The 12,466-nt window shown below is 42.1% G+C and overlaps 1 protein-coding gene across 1 annotated transcript in view; it reads right to left on the bottom strand.

Annotated features, from left to right (window-relative positions):
- pik3r5 (phosphoinositide-3-kinase, regulatory subunit 5) overlaps positions 1-12,466 on the bottom strand; it is a 121,325-nt gene that overhangs the window by 71,741 nt on the left and 37,118 nt on the right. The window contains exon 3 of the mRNA XM_080208929.1: positions 4,926-5,026. Within this exon, the coding sequence (XP_080065055.1) occupies positions 4,926-5,026 (101 nt within the window). The remainder of the gene's footprint in view (positions 1-4,925; positions 5,027-12,466) is intronic.

Genomic DNA, 12,466 nt, shown 5'->3' with positions numbered 1-12,466 from the left:
GCATTGCTTACCAGAGCCACATCAACCACAAACTCTGGGTTAATCATTCTGTTAGCAATCCATCACCTTGGAATGCTGAACAAACAAATAATGAAGCTTGCACAAGAGATATTCATAGAATCATACAGCGCAGAAAAAAACCCTTCGGCCCGTTGAGTCCACACCAACACATTAGAAATATCTGAACTCCCACTTAATCCCATAGCCCTGATTGCCCCTCCCATATTTCACATCACTGTTATTCGCTGAAATAGCCAAACAAATACCATTTCTGAAGAGTCAAAAAATTCCATCCAATGATAGTCAATTTCTTGTCATCTAACCCCTGATTGTCTTATTCCCATCTGTATAATTTAGTTAAGGCGGAGAATAAACAAAAGATACATGAAAAATATAATGCTTCACCTGTTGTGGTTATGACCTCGGCAGCAAACATGAACCATATAAAGTAAGTATAGTGTGGTGAGCTCTTTACCAAGAATTGTCACACTAAGCTAACAGGGAGGCACTTTTATATTTCGAAGTGATATTTATATCAGAGCTGCAAATTTGCAACTTGTTTGCATTTTAACATAAAAGCCATGCACGCAGAGTCTCTGCCTTACAACTCAATTCAACAATCAATGGGGATGTGGCCTTTAAATCAAATTTCATATCTTGGAATCTGTTGTTGTTCGTCCATCGTCATCGATAAGGATCTCGACAACATTAGTCATTTTGAGGCTGGTTGCGGTGTGTCCAAAGATGACTGATCAGGCCAATTCGGGCTCGGAATGTCCTGGCACATATTGGACAGACTTATGTAGACACTGTAGTAGTTGCGCTGGTGGCTCTGGACTTGCGCAGCTCACGCTTGGTATCTACAACACTATAGAATTAGTGGTTTTTTTGTATTCGGGGACTGATTGTGTGTGGGGAAGAGGTGGGGTGGTGGGTGCTGGGTGGGGGAGGGGTCAGTACTATAGTTACCCAGGAATTAGAAGTGGTTTTGATTCTTCTAACTTTTCCTCCATCCATTTTCTGGGGAGACAGCCGAAACCATCTACAGTCTCCAATTTAACTCGGGGTAGGAGGTGGTTGCAGACACAGGGTAATTTGAAATTTCCTGGGAAATTCCCATGCAATCCTTGCGTGGGGAGGTCTGGCAGGTCCCCCAGTGCATCTTCTGAGGTACCTCCCAGCTACAGCCCCTGGGAGATCAGAAATCCTGGGCCAATTAAGCTGTATTGTTCCTTAGGTTAGACTTGATTTTTTTTTAAATGTTATTCCTTTGTCAGGGTTACAAAGTCAATGCTCAGAGTGGACAGGGCAAGCACTTAATCTGTCTCCTTGCTTGCTCCAAATATCCAAATCAAATTCAAATTGAATCCAATTCATGGTTCCCACAAAAGGGACATGACTAGATCCAAGCTGACAAGAATAGATATTACACCTGATCTCGTGCTCAATCATTCATTTGATCTTAGCCAAAAGACCGAAAAAATTAATTGAATTCAAACCAAACCCTGATTACTAAAAAATTCAGCACAAGTCACCCATCCCTATAAAAATATCCACCTTCAAATTGTTTGTTTCAGTTGTGTCTTGAAGTTCACGTTGGACACGGTGGCCAGCACAGTGGTTAGCACTGCTGCCTCACAGCACTAGGGACCCAGATTCGATTTGTAGTTTAGGTCACGGTCTGTGTGGGGTTTGCACGTTTCCTCTGTGTCTGCATGGGTTTCCTCTGGATGATCCAATTTCCTCCCACAGTGCAAAGATAGGCCATGCTAAATTGCCCCTTTGTGTGAGGGGGACTAGCTCGGGTAAATGAGTGGGGTTTTGGGGATAGGCCTGAGTGGGATTGTGATCAGTGCAGACTTGATCGGCTGAAGGGCCTCCTTCTGCGCCGTAGTTTTCTATATTTTACCGGTGCAATGTAGACTTTTTAAGATACAAACTCCTTGAATATGATAATCAGTGTTATAATGCCAGCTAAAGGGAATCAAAATGAGTTCTTGAGGGACGGGAGAGACATTGGGCCTGTAAATGTTGTCAGTCTCCATCAACCAAAGGAAACTTTGAGAATGTTTTATTAATCTACTGTGTGGGTCCAAGGGGAATGAAAAACGCACACTTGATTCTACAGACAGTGTGATCACCTTGGGACTCAGGTGCTATGAGGGAACGGGTCTGAAAAAATCCCTCTCTGTCAGATGAGTGTTTGCCAGCTCAAACTAATTATCGCTTCCCAATGGCGAGAAGGCCTATTGGTATTATGACTGGACTTTTAATCCTGGATCTCAGCTAATGTCCTGGGGACCCGAGTTCAAATCCCGCCATGGCAGATGGAGCAATTTGAATTTAATTAAAAAAAACCCTCGAATTTAGAATCTACCGATGACCGCTGCCAATTGCCTGAAAATCCCATCTTGTTCACTAATGTCTTTTAGGAAAGGAAATCTGCCATCCTGGTCTGGCCTACATGTGATTCCAGAGTCACATCAATGTGGCTAGCTCTCAATTGCCTTTGGGCAACTAAGGATGGGAAATAAATGCTGGCCAGCCAGTGAAACCCATGTCCCATGAATTAATTTAAAAATTCCGATGAGTCTCTAACACTAACAACCGTTGATTTGTCTCTCTTCACCATGTTAGCATAGTTACCATGGGCAGGCCAAGACAAATTTTCTTCCCTACATCTCCAATCTCCAAAATACATTGTCCAGAGGGAAAAGAGAAAGATGCAACAAGGGAATGAGCAGGAAATCTCCCTGGAATATCAAGGGAACAGAAAAACAAGGATACAAAATTAGAAACAGTAACTCAAGAGGAATAAGTGACCAGAGAGAAGAAGCTCTGAGAAGTAAGAAATAAAAGAGGAAAATGGGAGGAGAGTAAGGATGTTTAAGCCAAAGGCTGAGGTAGCAATGAAACAACAATTGCAACTAAGGGGATAGAACTCAATCTGTTCCACCAAGATTGCTTTAGCACCATCTTATCCATTAATCAACATCCTATAGCAGCAATAGTTCATCTCCAGCAGCCTGTTTGGGACATGTCATGAATTGAGAGTGCAGCCAGAAACTCTGCTAAGGACACTTTTGAACCTCCCAGGATGCGGAAAAGAGAGCCCAGTTTTACTTCCTGTTGGACAATGATGTCAACTGATGTCGCATACTCCTGACTGGAAGTGGACAGACATACAGGGGAAAAAAAGGGCCAAAATAATTTTAAAAGGTCTTTTGCAGCAAAGCTTCTTCCAGCTTTCCAACAAGAAGGCTGACAAACAACATACGAGGTTCAGATATCGTTAATTTAAAACGTGCCACTAGTACCTTCTGACTGAAACATTACTCATTTTTATCACTCAATCTGTATTTTTTACATCATTGTTCACAGATGAAGATAAATACCGGCAAGATTTGTTCACCTTCCCCAACAGCTAGAATCGATCATCAAATCATATTATGCAATGAAAAATAAGATGAAGCTAAGTCACTGATTCCCAACGTTGCAGGAAAAATATTCACCTAAAGAGGTGTTACCATGAAACTCCACAACTGGAGCCAAACACAAAATAGATGACCCACTTTCAAATAGACGACCACACCCAAAATCAGAAGTCGAAAGCCTGACTAGTAGAAATTCCCATGACTTTTGATTGACAACTTAATCTTTACACAATGCAAGATTAAAGGGGATTTTCACACTAACATCTTTGCAGTGTTAATGTAAGCCTACTTGTGACTCTGATAAATAATAAAAATGACGGGAACTTCACAATAAATTCACGAAATTTGCATTCCCAGTAGGAAACCGGGATCAAAAGAATTAATGCGATCCCTTTTATCTCCAAAGTGATCATGTGATTGATACATCTACCCCATTAGTTCAGTGATAAACCATATTTTTTGCTCACATGAAGATCTGTGTTCAGTCCCTGATATTTTTATTGTGCACCGTATCAGAGTGGGAGGGTAGATTCTCTTATTCTGTATGACCTGGTGTGATTCTAAGTGGTGATTGAACAACTGGAGCCACTATCATTTCCAAATGTGGGAAGGAAAAGGGCTTCTTGTAAAAATATTGAGAACAATGCTCTGTGACAATTTGATCATTAGCTGTAATTTGGCTCAGGGTAATATATTGACTTTTTAACAGGGGGTTTAGTATTCAGTTTCAGAATTTAATCCCCTCCCCAACTCCAACCCCATGAACCTTTGGTGAGTTATAGATGCACATTCCTACGGTGCATTATACTGAGGTATCTTTTTTCTGATCTGTTCAGTGATAAGTATTCCAGAACACTCATCACAAAAGGTGTTAATGGTAGGTTAATTATATTGTTAAGATACATGGGTGAAGGCATTGTTTAATTAAGTACCTAGAACACTTATAAAGAGAGACTGCTGGGACACATGGGGTAGTAGGCAGGCATCTGTAATGCTGCATTCTGTAAATGAACCTATTATCAAGGAAAAGGATTGGTGACTGTGTTCATTCTTCACCATCTGGCTTGGAACCAATTTAACAAAGACAAGATTAATTTTAGAATTCTGACCAATATTTCCCCCCCCAACACTCTTGTAATGGGGAACTCTCCAGGTTATTATGAGATATAATTAAATGAACGCATACATTGTAACAAATCCAAAAATCCACATATAGAAATATTAACCTTCAAACTCAAGTTTCAAATGCAGAATTAAGCAGCTCAGCATGTCTAACAATGTTTCTGGTTATGAAAGTGCCCTGTAAACAATTGTATGTGATACAGGCATGTATGCTGCCTATAGAGGATTGAGTGTGTGGGTGTCAACCACACTCAATGTAGATTTTTTTTTTAAAACATGCATTGTGAATTTCACAAACCAGATCATACAATTTCATACAAAGTGTCTGTAAACTTTGCTGAAATGGACATTTTTTTTTTCCTTCCTTACCTCCTGGGTTTTGAGCAATATCTTCTCAATAAGGATTAAAAAGTTGTGGGGATCTCTGCTCACCAGTTCTTCCAGGCTCCAACGGTTCACACAGAGCCCAGCTGAAAAAGAACACCAGGGTTGTTGTCAAATTAACAGCAGCAATAACGTTATATAATTATCTAGAGAGGTCAAATGTAAGTTTCAATCCTGCTAGAGGTGGTGGCCTCGTGGTATTATCCACCATTAGTCCAGAAACTCAGCTAATGTTCTGGGGACCAGGGTTTGAGACACATCACAGGAGCTGGTGGAATTTGAATTCACTAAAAAATATCTGTGATTAAGAATCTACTGATGACCATGAAACCATTGTCGGAAAAACCCATCTGGTTCACTAATGACCTTTAGGGAAGGAAATCTGCCATCCTTACCTGGTCTGGCCTACATGTGACTCCATAGCCACAGCAATGTGGTTGAATCTCAACTGCTCTCAGGCAACTAGGGATGGGCAATAAATGCTGGCCAGCCGCTGATGCCCGTGTCCCATGAATGAATAAAAAAGAATGATGGGCAATGCATAGTACTGAATTTGTTGCCAGGTTTGCATGTTGCTTTATTGACCTTTCCATTGACATCATTGTGTCAACTTGGACATTATCGTGACACAAATGCCAAGCTGTCCGCACTATACCTACGCTTAGCCTTTCCAGGTGAAGGTCACAACTGGGAGAGATACTGTGATTCCAATTCTAGCCTCCTACGCATCACCGATTGTAACCATTCCACCATTGGCAGCCATGGCATCAGCTGCCAAGCATCTTAAACTCTGCAGTTCTCTTTTCATCTCTCTCTCTCCTCCTTTAAAGCACTTCTTGACAACAGCTTTTGGTTATCCAATCTTTCTTAATGTAGCTTTGTGTCAAATTTTGTCTAATCATGCTCCTGTGGACCACTTTGTGTTGATTTGTAACATTAAAGGTGATATATAAATAAATTCAAGCTGTTTAGTTCCCTAGGGGGATGGCAGCACGGTAGAACAGTGATTAGCACTGCTACCTCACAGCTCCAAGGACCTGGGTTCAATTCCTGGCTTGGGTCACTGTGTGGAGTTTGCACATTTCCCCCGTGTCTGCGTGGGGTTTCCTCCAGGTGCTCCAGTTTCCTCCCACAGTCCAAAGATGTGCGGGCTCGGTTGATTGGCCATGCTAATAAAAATTGCCCCTTGGTGTCCTGAGAAGCGTAGACTAGAGGGATTAGTGGGTAAAATATGTAGGGATATGGGGGTAGGGCCTGGGTGGGATTGTGGTTGGTGCAGACTCGATGGGCCGAATGGCCTCTTTCTGTACTGTAGGGATTCTATGAATTCTATTCTAAAACAAATTTTAATGTCTAACGGGATGACACAATGGCACAGTGGTGAGCATTGCTGCTTCACAGCACCAACGATCCAGGTTCAATTCCGGCCTTGGGTGACTGAGTGGAGTTTGCACGTTCTTCCCCCTGTATGTGCAGATTTCCTCTTGGTGCTCCAGTTTCCTTCCAAAGTTCAAAGGTGTGCACGTTTGGTAGATTGGCCACACTAAATTGACTGTCTGTGATTAGCAGGGTAAATATGAGGATTATGGGGCAGGGCCTATGGATGGGATTGTAGCTGGTGCAAGCTCGATGGGGCCGAATAGCCTCCTTCTGCACTGTCGAGATTCTATGATTCGACAATGCTCTGCTGCAGGTCAGCCAACTCTGTGTAGGGTAGAACTGAGAATGGGTTTTGGAGGATGCAAGTCTATTGACGCAGTCCACTTCATTTAGGACGCTTACCAACTAATGAGGAGAACTGAGCAATCATTCCTTAAATAAAATATCTGTAAAATGTCAGCAGAATATCATAAATGAATATGAAAGTGAATTAGAATTTCATGTAATGATTCAAGTTTCAGAATGATCGATAAAAGTTGGGGAAAACCATTTCTGGAGTGTTCAAAATACGAAGAGTTCAGAACGGATTCATTCGCTTGTGTTTTGTAAAATATGTGAACTCTGGAATTCTGTGCAATGTTGTGCTGAACTGATACTATTTGAACATTTTATCAGGACTGTTGGAGCTGTTGCATCGCAGTTTAGTTCCCATTTTCCACACAGATGTGCAAATGTGAACAGATATTTCTGGTGCTGAGTAATTATTGCAGTTTCAGAATTGTCCTACGTACTGACAAGGCACTATTTACAGACTTTCTTACCGTAAGTTTATAACTAATTTTACACAGATTCGCCCTTTGAAAAACAGAGGTTTTTTTTAAACATAAATGGCAGAAATGATTGCGCTGATCATTTCCCTTCAGAAGTCTCAATCTGAAAGTGGACAGCGTATTCCTAGATCAGGGACTTTTCCCAGTGAGTTACCCAAAATAACGAAATGGGCCAGCGAAGGATTGTGTGTAAGGAAATAATCGGTATGAGTCAATCTTTATAATTGTGCATCCCAGCACTCAAGCTACAGCTCGGAAAGTGAGAACCCGCCTTTCACAACCTTTGGATGTCGCAAAGAGCTCTACAACCAAATAGGCATTTTCAAAGTGTCATAATGTAGGAAAACGTAGTAGCTAATTTAAGCACAGAAAGATCCCACCAACAATAAGATAATGAAATAACCTGTTTCAGTGATGTCACTTGAGTATTGGCCCAAGGCCCCAGGCACTAGGCGCATTCCTCTGTTCTCCCATGGGGTCATTTACATCTACCTGAGATGGCAGAGATGCCATTTGCAATTGCCCCAGTAATGCTCCCACAGCTGGACACTTAAGTCTCAGTCTGCAATATGTGCTTAAATCTCTGGAGTGTGGACTTCTACGTGGGTTTCCTCTGGGTGCTCCGCTTTCCTCCCACGGTCTGAAAGATGTGCTGGTTAGGGTGCATTGGCCCGAACAGGTGCCAGAGTGTTTCATGGTGGCTCCATTGTAGCGTTAATGGAAGCCTTACTTGTGATCAATAAATAAACTTTACTTCTTTTATTGAGCTGAGGTTGACACCCATACTGTACATTGTTCTGACAGTAAGAAAATATCTGAACAAGACTAGTCAAATAGCTAGGTTTAAAAGATCTGCAGAAAGACATAGAAACCCCACACTGCAGAAAGAGGACATTTGGCCCATTAAGTCTGCACCGACCACAATCCCACCCATTCACTACCTCCATATCCCTACATATTTACCCGCTAATCCCTCTAACCTACACATCTCAGAACACCATGGGGCAATTTTAGCGTGGCCATTCAACCTAACCCGCACATCTTTGGACTTTGAAATAGTGTACAGGCAGAATCAATCAAGCTTTAATAGAGTCTCTTGAGGACAGTAACTGATTGAAGTGCAAATATTAATGCATCATTATGATCAGTCTTAGTAATATTTGGTTTTCAGGCTTTTGGAAGTAAACCAAATGAGTCATGTTCCAGGAGATTTTCTTGCCATCTAGTCCAATCAACGTGCACTTTCAGCACATCCTGTGAGGATGGGCATAAATGCGTTCCCTTGTGTGTGAGGAGGAGGAGGAGGTGGAAATGGAGATAGTGAAAGATACCACAGAGCTACATGTGTTCTTAGAAGTAGAGAGGATGCACACTTTAAAATAGCATCGTTGTAAACAATGCACACAACATTTGACAAAAATGATGGCAAATTATATCCTTATCAGTTCAACGTTAGCTGCAAAAGTGTGTATATCTCGTCTGCTTATCAAGATCCCCATCTTATATGTGCTGCCTTTGTGGTTTAATAAGAATGTAGTGAAATATATGTTGGCTGAAAATTTAACATGATTTAAAGTGATACTCATTTTCTGCAATATATCAACTTTACCAGGAATTCATAGTAATGGAGTTGAGATAGAGCTTTCAGCTCTCTATGCATTGATTGTAAAGCTCTGAAGTTGACCGTAATGTTTATTTTATGTGCAAAGGGGTTTTTAATGATACCTTTATATTGATATCATCATTTCAAATTAATTTAATCACAGCCATCAAAATTGGATACAACAAAATTTCTAAGTGACGTTATTCAAAATGTGGGCCTGGATTCTCACCTCAAAGTGAGTACCAAGAGTTGGGGAAATTTCCAGCTTGGCCTGCCCACCTCAAATGAAAATGTCCACAAAGGTGGGATCTTCATTGTCAGGGTGGGGACAGGTGCAGGCTAGAATAAGGCCAACGGACCTGGAAAGAGTTTGGAGGCAACAACAGGGGCTGTGGTTGGAGAGGTGGGCTGTTTGCAGTGGGGCTTAGTCCCAGTTAAAATGAAAATGGAAAGGGCCTCCAGCCCACACACCTCTGCTCACCTTCCAAATACTCCTTTTTCCCCATCCCTACCACATCGTGCCCATTCCTCACCTACTCACTATGGCACATCATGCTCCTCATGCCAAGATCTGCCCTTCTACCCAGCCTATGGCCCCTCAAACCCCCTACGCCAAGCTATGGCACTTCCATGCTTATTGTCCATTAATACTCTGATGGTTGCCTGAGCTCTCAGCCCAGTATACATAATGAGGCTTGGCTGAGAGCCCAGACAAACATTACTGTCGCTTAAACACCTGCACCCTTTAGAACATATTGTCTGATTGACAGCTCAGGCTCTCTGATCCCTGCTGTCAATTTCACAATGTTTATTTACACAAGGTTAAGTGATTTCAGGGTTTTGTGGTTTTTGTTATTGATATTTTAAAGGGTGTGAGTGATTAACATTTTTATTATCCTCTCAGGCCAGAGGTTGGCTTAGGGGGCATAGGGGCTGGGAGGGAAGGCAGAGCTTAGCATTGGAGGAATGATGAGGGTATTTTGAACTTGCATTTTAAAAAGAACTCTTCATGCAGAGTAGAGGTCACAACTCCTCTGAAGCGCCATGAATCGTGACTGTTTGAGAGCCTGGCCTGATTCCATGAAAATCGTGGAGGAGTGGGAAATGCCTATTTCCCTAATGGAGCCAATCAGATTGGGAGTTCCAGCTGCGGGCTTTTTACAGGAAACTGCCCTTTAATGATACTCCCAAGAATCAAAGCCCAGGAATTGGGTTGGGAATCCTGTATTGGGACTTGTTTACCATTTTTAAAGGGCTCCTGAGTCATTCCAACTTGACTCAGTGATCTCTGCTTTAGGATCAGACATGGATAAAACTTCTTTGGTTTCAGTAGTTTCAATAAAGGAAAGGTAAATTGGAAAGTGCACTCAATGTATGAAGCTAAACAAGCTACAGGGGAGGCAAAAAGAGAACAGCAGTGTCAGTAGAATGTTACTACATTCAGCCATTTCCAAGCAAGAATTCAAAAACAAACAGAATGCTAAGTGATAAAAGCAAATTACTGCAGATGCTGGCATTTGAAACCAAAAGAGAAAATGCTAGAAAATCTCAGCAGGTCTGGCAGCATCTGTAAGGAGAGAAAAGAGCTGACTCTTTGAATTCAGATGACCCTTCGTCAAAGCTAAAAGGCACAGAAAGTGGGAGATATTTATGACTGCAGGGTGAAGGAATGAAAGACAAGTTATTGCCACAAAAACAAGGGGAAAGACTGCTAATGGCAGTCCATAGAGAGAATAGATGGTGTGAATGGCCAAACGGCAGAGAAGCTGAAATCAAAGGGTAACTGTGACAGATGGAGATGTGGGGGGAGAGAGAGCTGGGTAGAAGAGGAGTAAAATTAAGAAAAAGGGGGAAAAGGAAAGCAAAGGTGGAGAAAAGTTAAGAAAGGAGGGGATTAAAAAAGGAGGGAAAAGAGTGGGAGGAAAAGAAAAATAAAGAAAGACAGTAAAGAAACGAAAGGTAGAGGACAGTTAAAAAATAAATAGAATGAAAACAAGCATGTCAAGGTGGGGTAGAGCTAATCCTCTGAAATTGTTGAATTTGATGTTGAGACTGGAAGGCTGTAAAGTGCCCAGGTGAGATGCCGTTCCTCCAGTTTGCATTGAGCTTGCGTTCAGCACCTTACAGCCTTTCCCCTTGTTTTTATGGCAATGACTTTCCCTTACCCTGCAGTATAAACATCTCCCACTTTCTATGCCTTTTAGCTTTGACAACAGGTCATCTGGGCTCGAAACATCAGCTCTTTACTCTCTTTACAAATGCTGAGATTTTCCAGCATTTTCGCTTTTGGTTTCAGAATGTCAAGTGACGTCGTTAAATCAGAAAACTAGATGTCCTGAGAGTAGGAGTGTGCTTTGGTTAAATTACACTTTGAATGAACTATGTGGCTATGGTATGTAGCCAAATACTAAGAGACAAGAATATCCAAGCTCTGAAGAAAAGGATGGCAGGGCTGCCAGAGGCTTGGTTTATGAATAAAGGCTGGAAAAATTTAGCACTTCACCTTGGCAGGAAGCAAAGGAAAGAACTTTTCAGAGGTCTTTAAGATGGAAGAGAAAAGTTTGATCCTATGTACAAACTTAGTGCATCTGTTTGCTAGGTGTGAAGAACTTGTTGTAGTCATATGTAGGTTAAGTAAGTCTTTTACAAACAGACAGTAAATGGTAGAAGCGAAGAGCTGTCTCCGTGCTTGCTGGTACACACAGCTCGGTCCAACTTCTCTGACTGACCTTGGGTGCTGGCCATGTACTGTCCAACATCAGTGTGTGGATGGTACTGCACTCAGACCTCCATTAACCGCACATGTGCCAGGCCCTCAAACTATATCCACATGGGAGCACACTCAGTAGATTGTGGGTTCAAATGTCACTCAAAAGACATGGGCACAAAAGTCTTGACAGACACTTCAGGTTTGAGGGAGTGCTGCACTATTCGAGGTGCTGTCTTTCAGATGAGACATGAAACCAAGGCCCCTACATAATACCCTCTGGCATTATTCCAAAGGAGCACAGCTCAGTGTCCAGGCCAATATTTATCACGTGATCAATATCATTAAGAAAATCTGGTCACTATTGGATTGCTATTTGTTGAACTTGCTGTTTGTAAATTGATTGTTGCGTTTCCTGCATTTACAGCAGTGATCACAGTTCTTCTTTATTTATTCATGGGACATGGGTGTCACTAACTGGCCAACATTTATTGCCCATCCCTTGCTGCCCTTGAACTGATTGTCTCGCTCAGCCATTTCAGAGGGCAGTTGAGAGTCAACCACATTACTGTGGCTCTGGAGTCACATGTAGGCCAGACGGAGTAAGGATGGCAGATTTCCTCCCCTAAAGACCATTAGTGAACCAGATGAGTTTTTCCTGACAATCGACAATGGTTTCATGGTCATCATTAAATTCTCAATTCCAAATTTTTTTTTATCGAATTCAAATTTCACCATCTGCTGTGGCGGGATTCGAACCCGGGTCACATTAGCTGAGTTTCTGGATTAATAGTCTAACAATAATGCCACTAGGCCATCATGTCCCCTCATAAATACTTCGCTTGCCATAGGGCACTGGAGATAGCTTGGGAACGTAAAGGTCAATACAAATGGATGGCAAGGTGGCACAATGGTTAGCACTGCTGCCTCACAATGCCAGGGACCGGGTTCAATTCCTGGCTTAGGTCACTGTCTGTGTGGAGTTTGCACATTCTCCCCATGTCTG

Source organism: Carcharhinus amblyrhynchos, chromosome 21 (assembly GCF_965287045.1).
Source record: "Carcharhinus amblyrhynchos chromosome 21, sCarAmb.v2.hapA, whole genome shotgun sequence".
Classification (NCBI taxonomy): Eukaryota; Metazoa; Chordata; class Chondrichthyes; order Carcharhiniformes; family Carcharhinidae; genus Carcharhinus; species Carcharhinus amblyrhynchos.
Note: the sequence above shows the minus strand (reverse complement) of the source record. Positions and strands in the feature narration are given on the sequence as shown.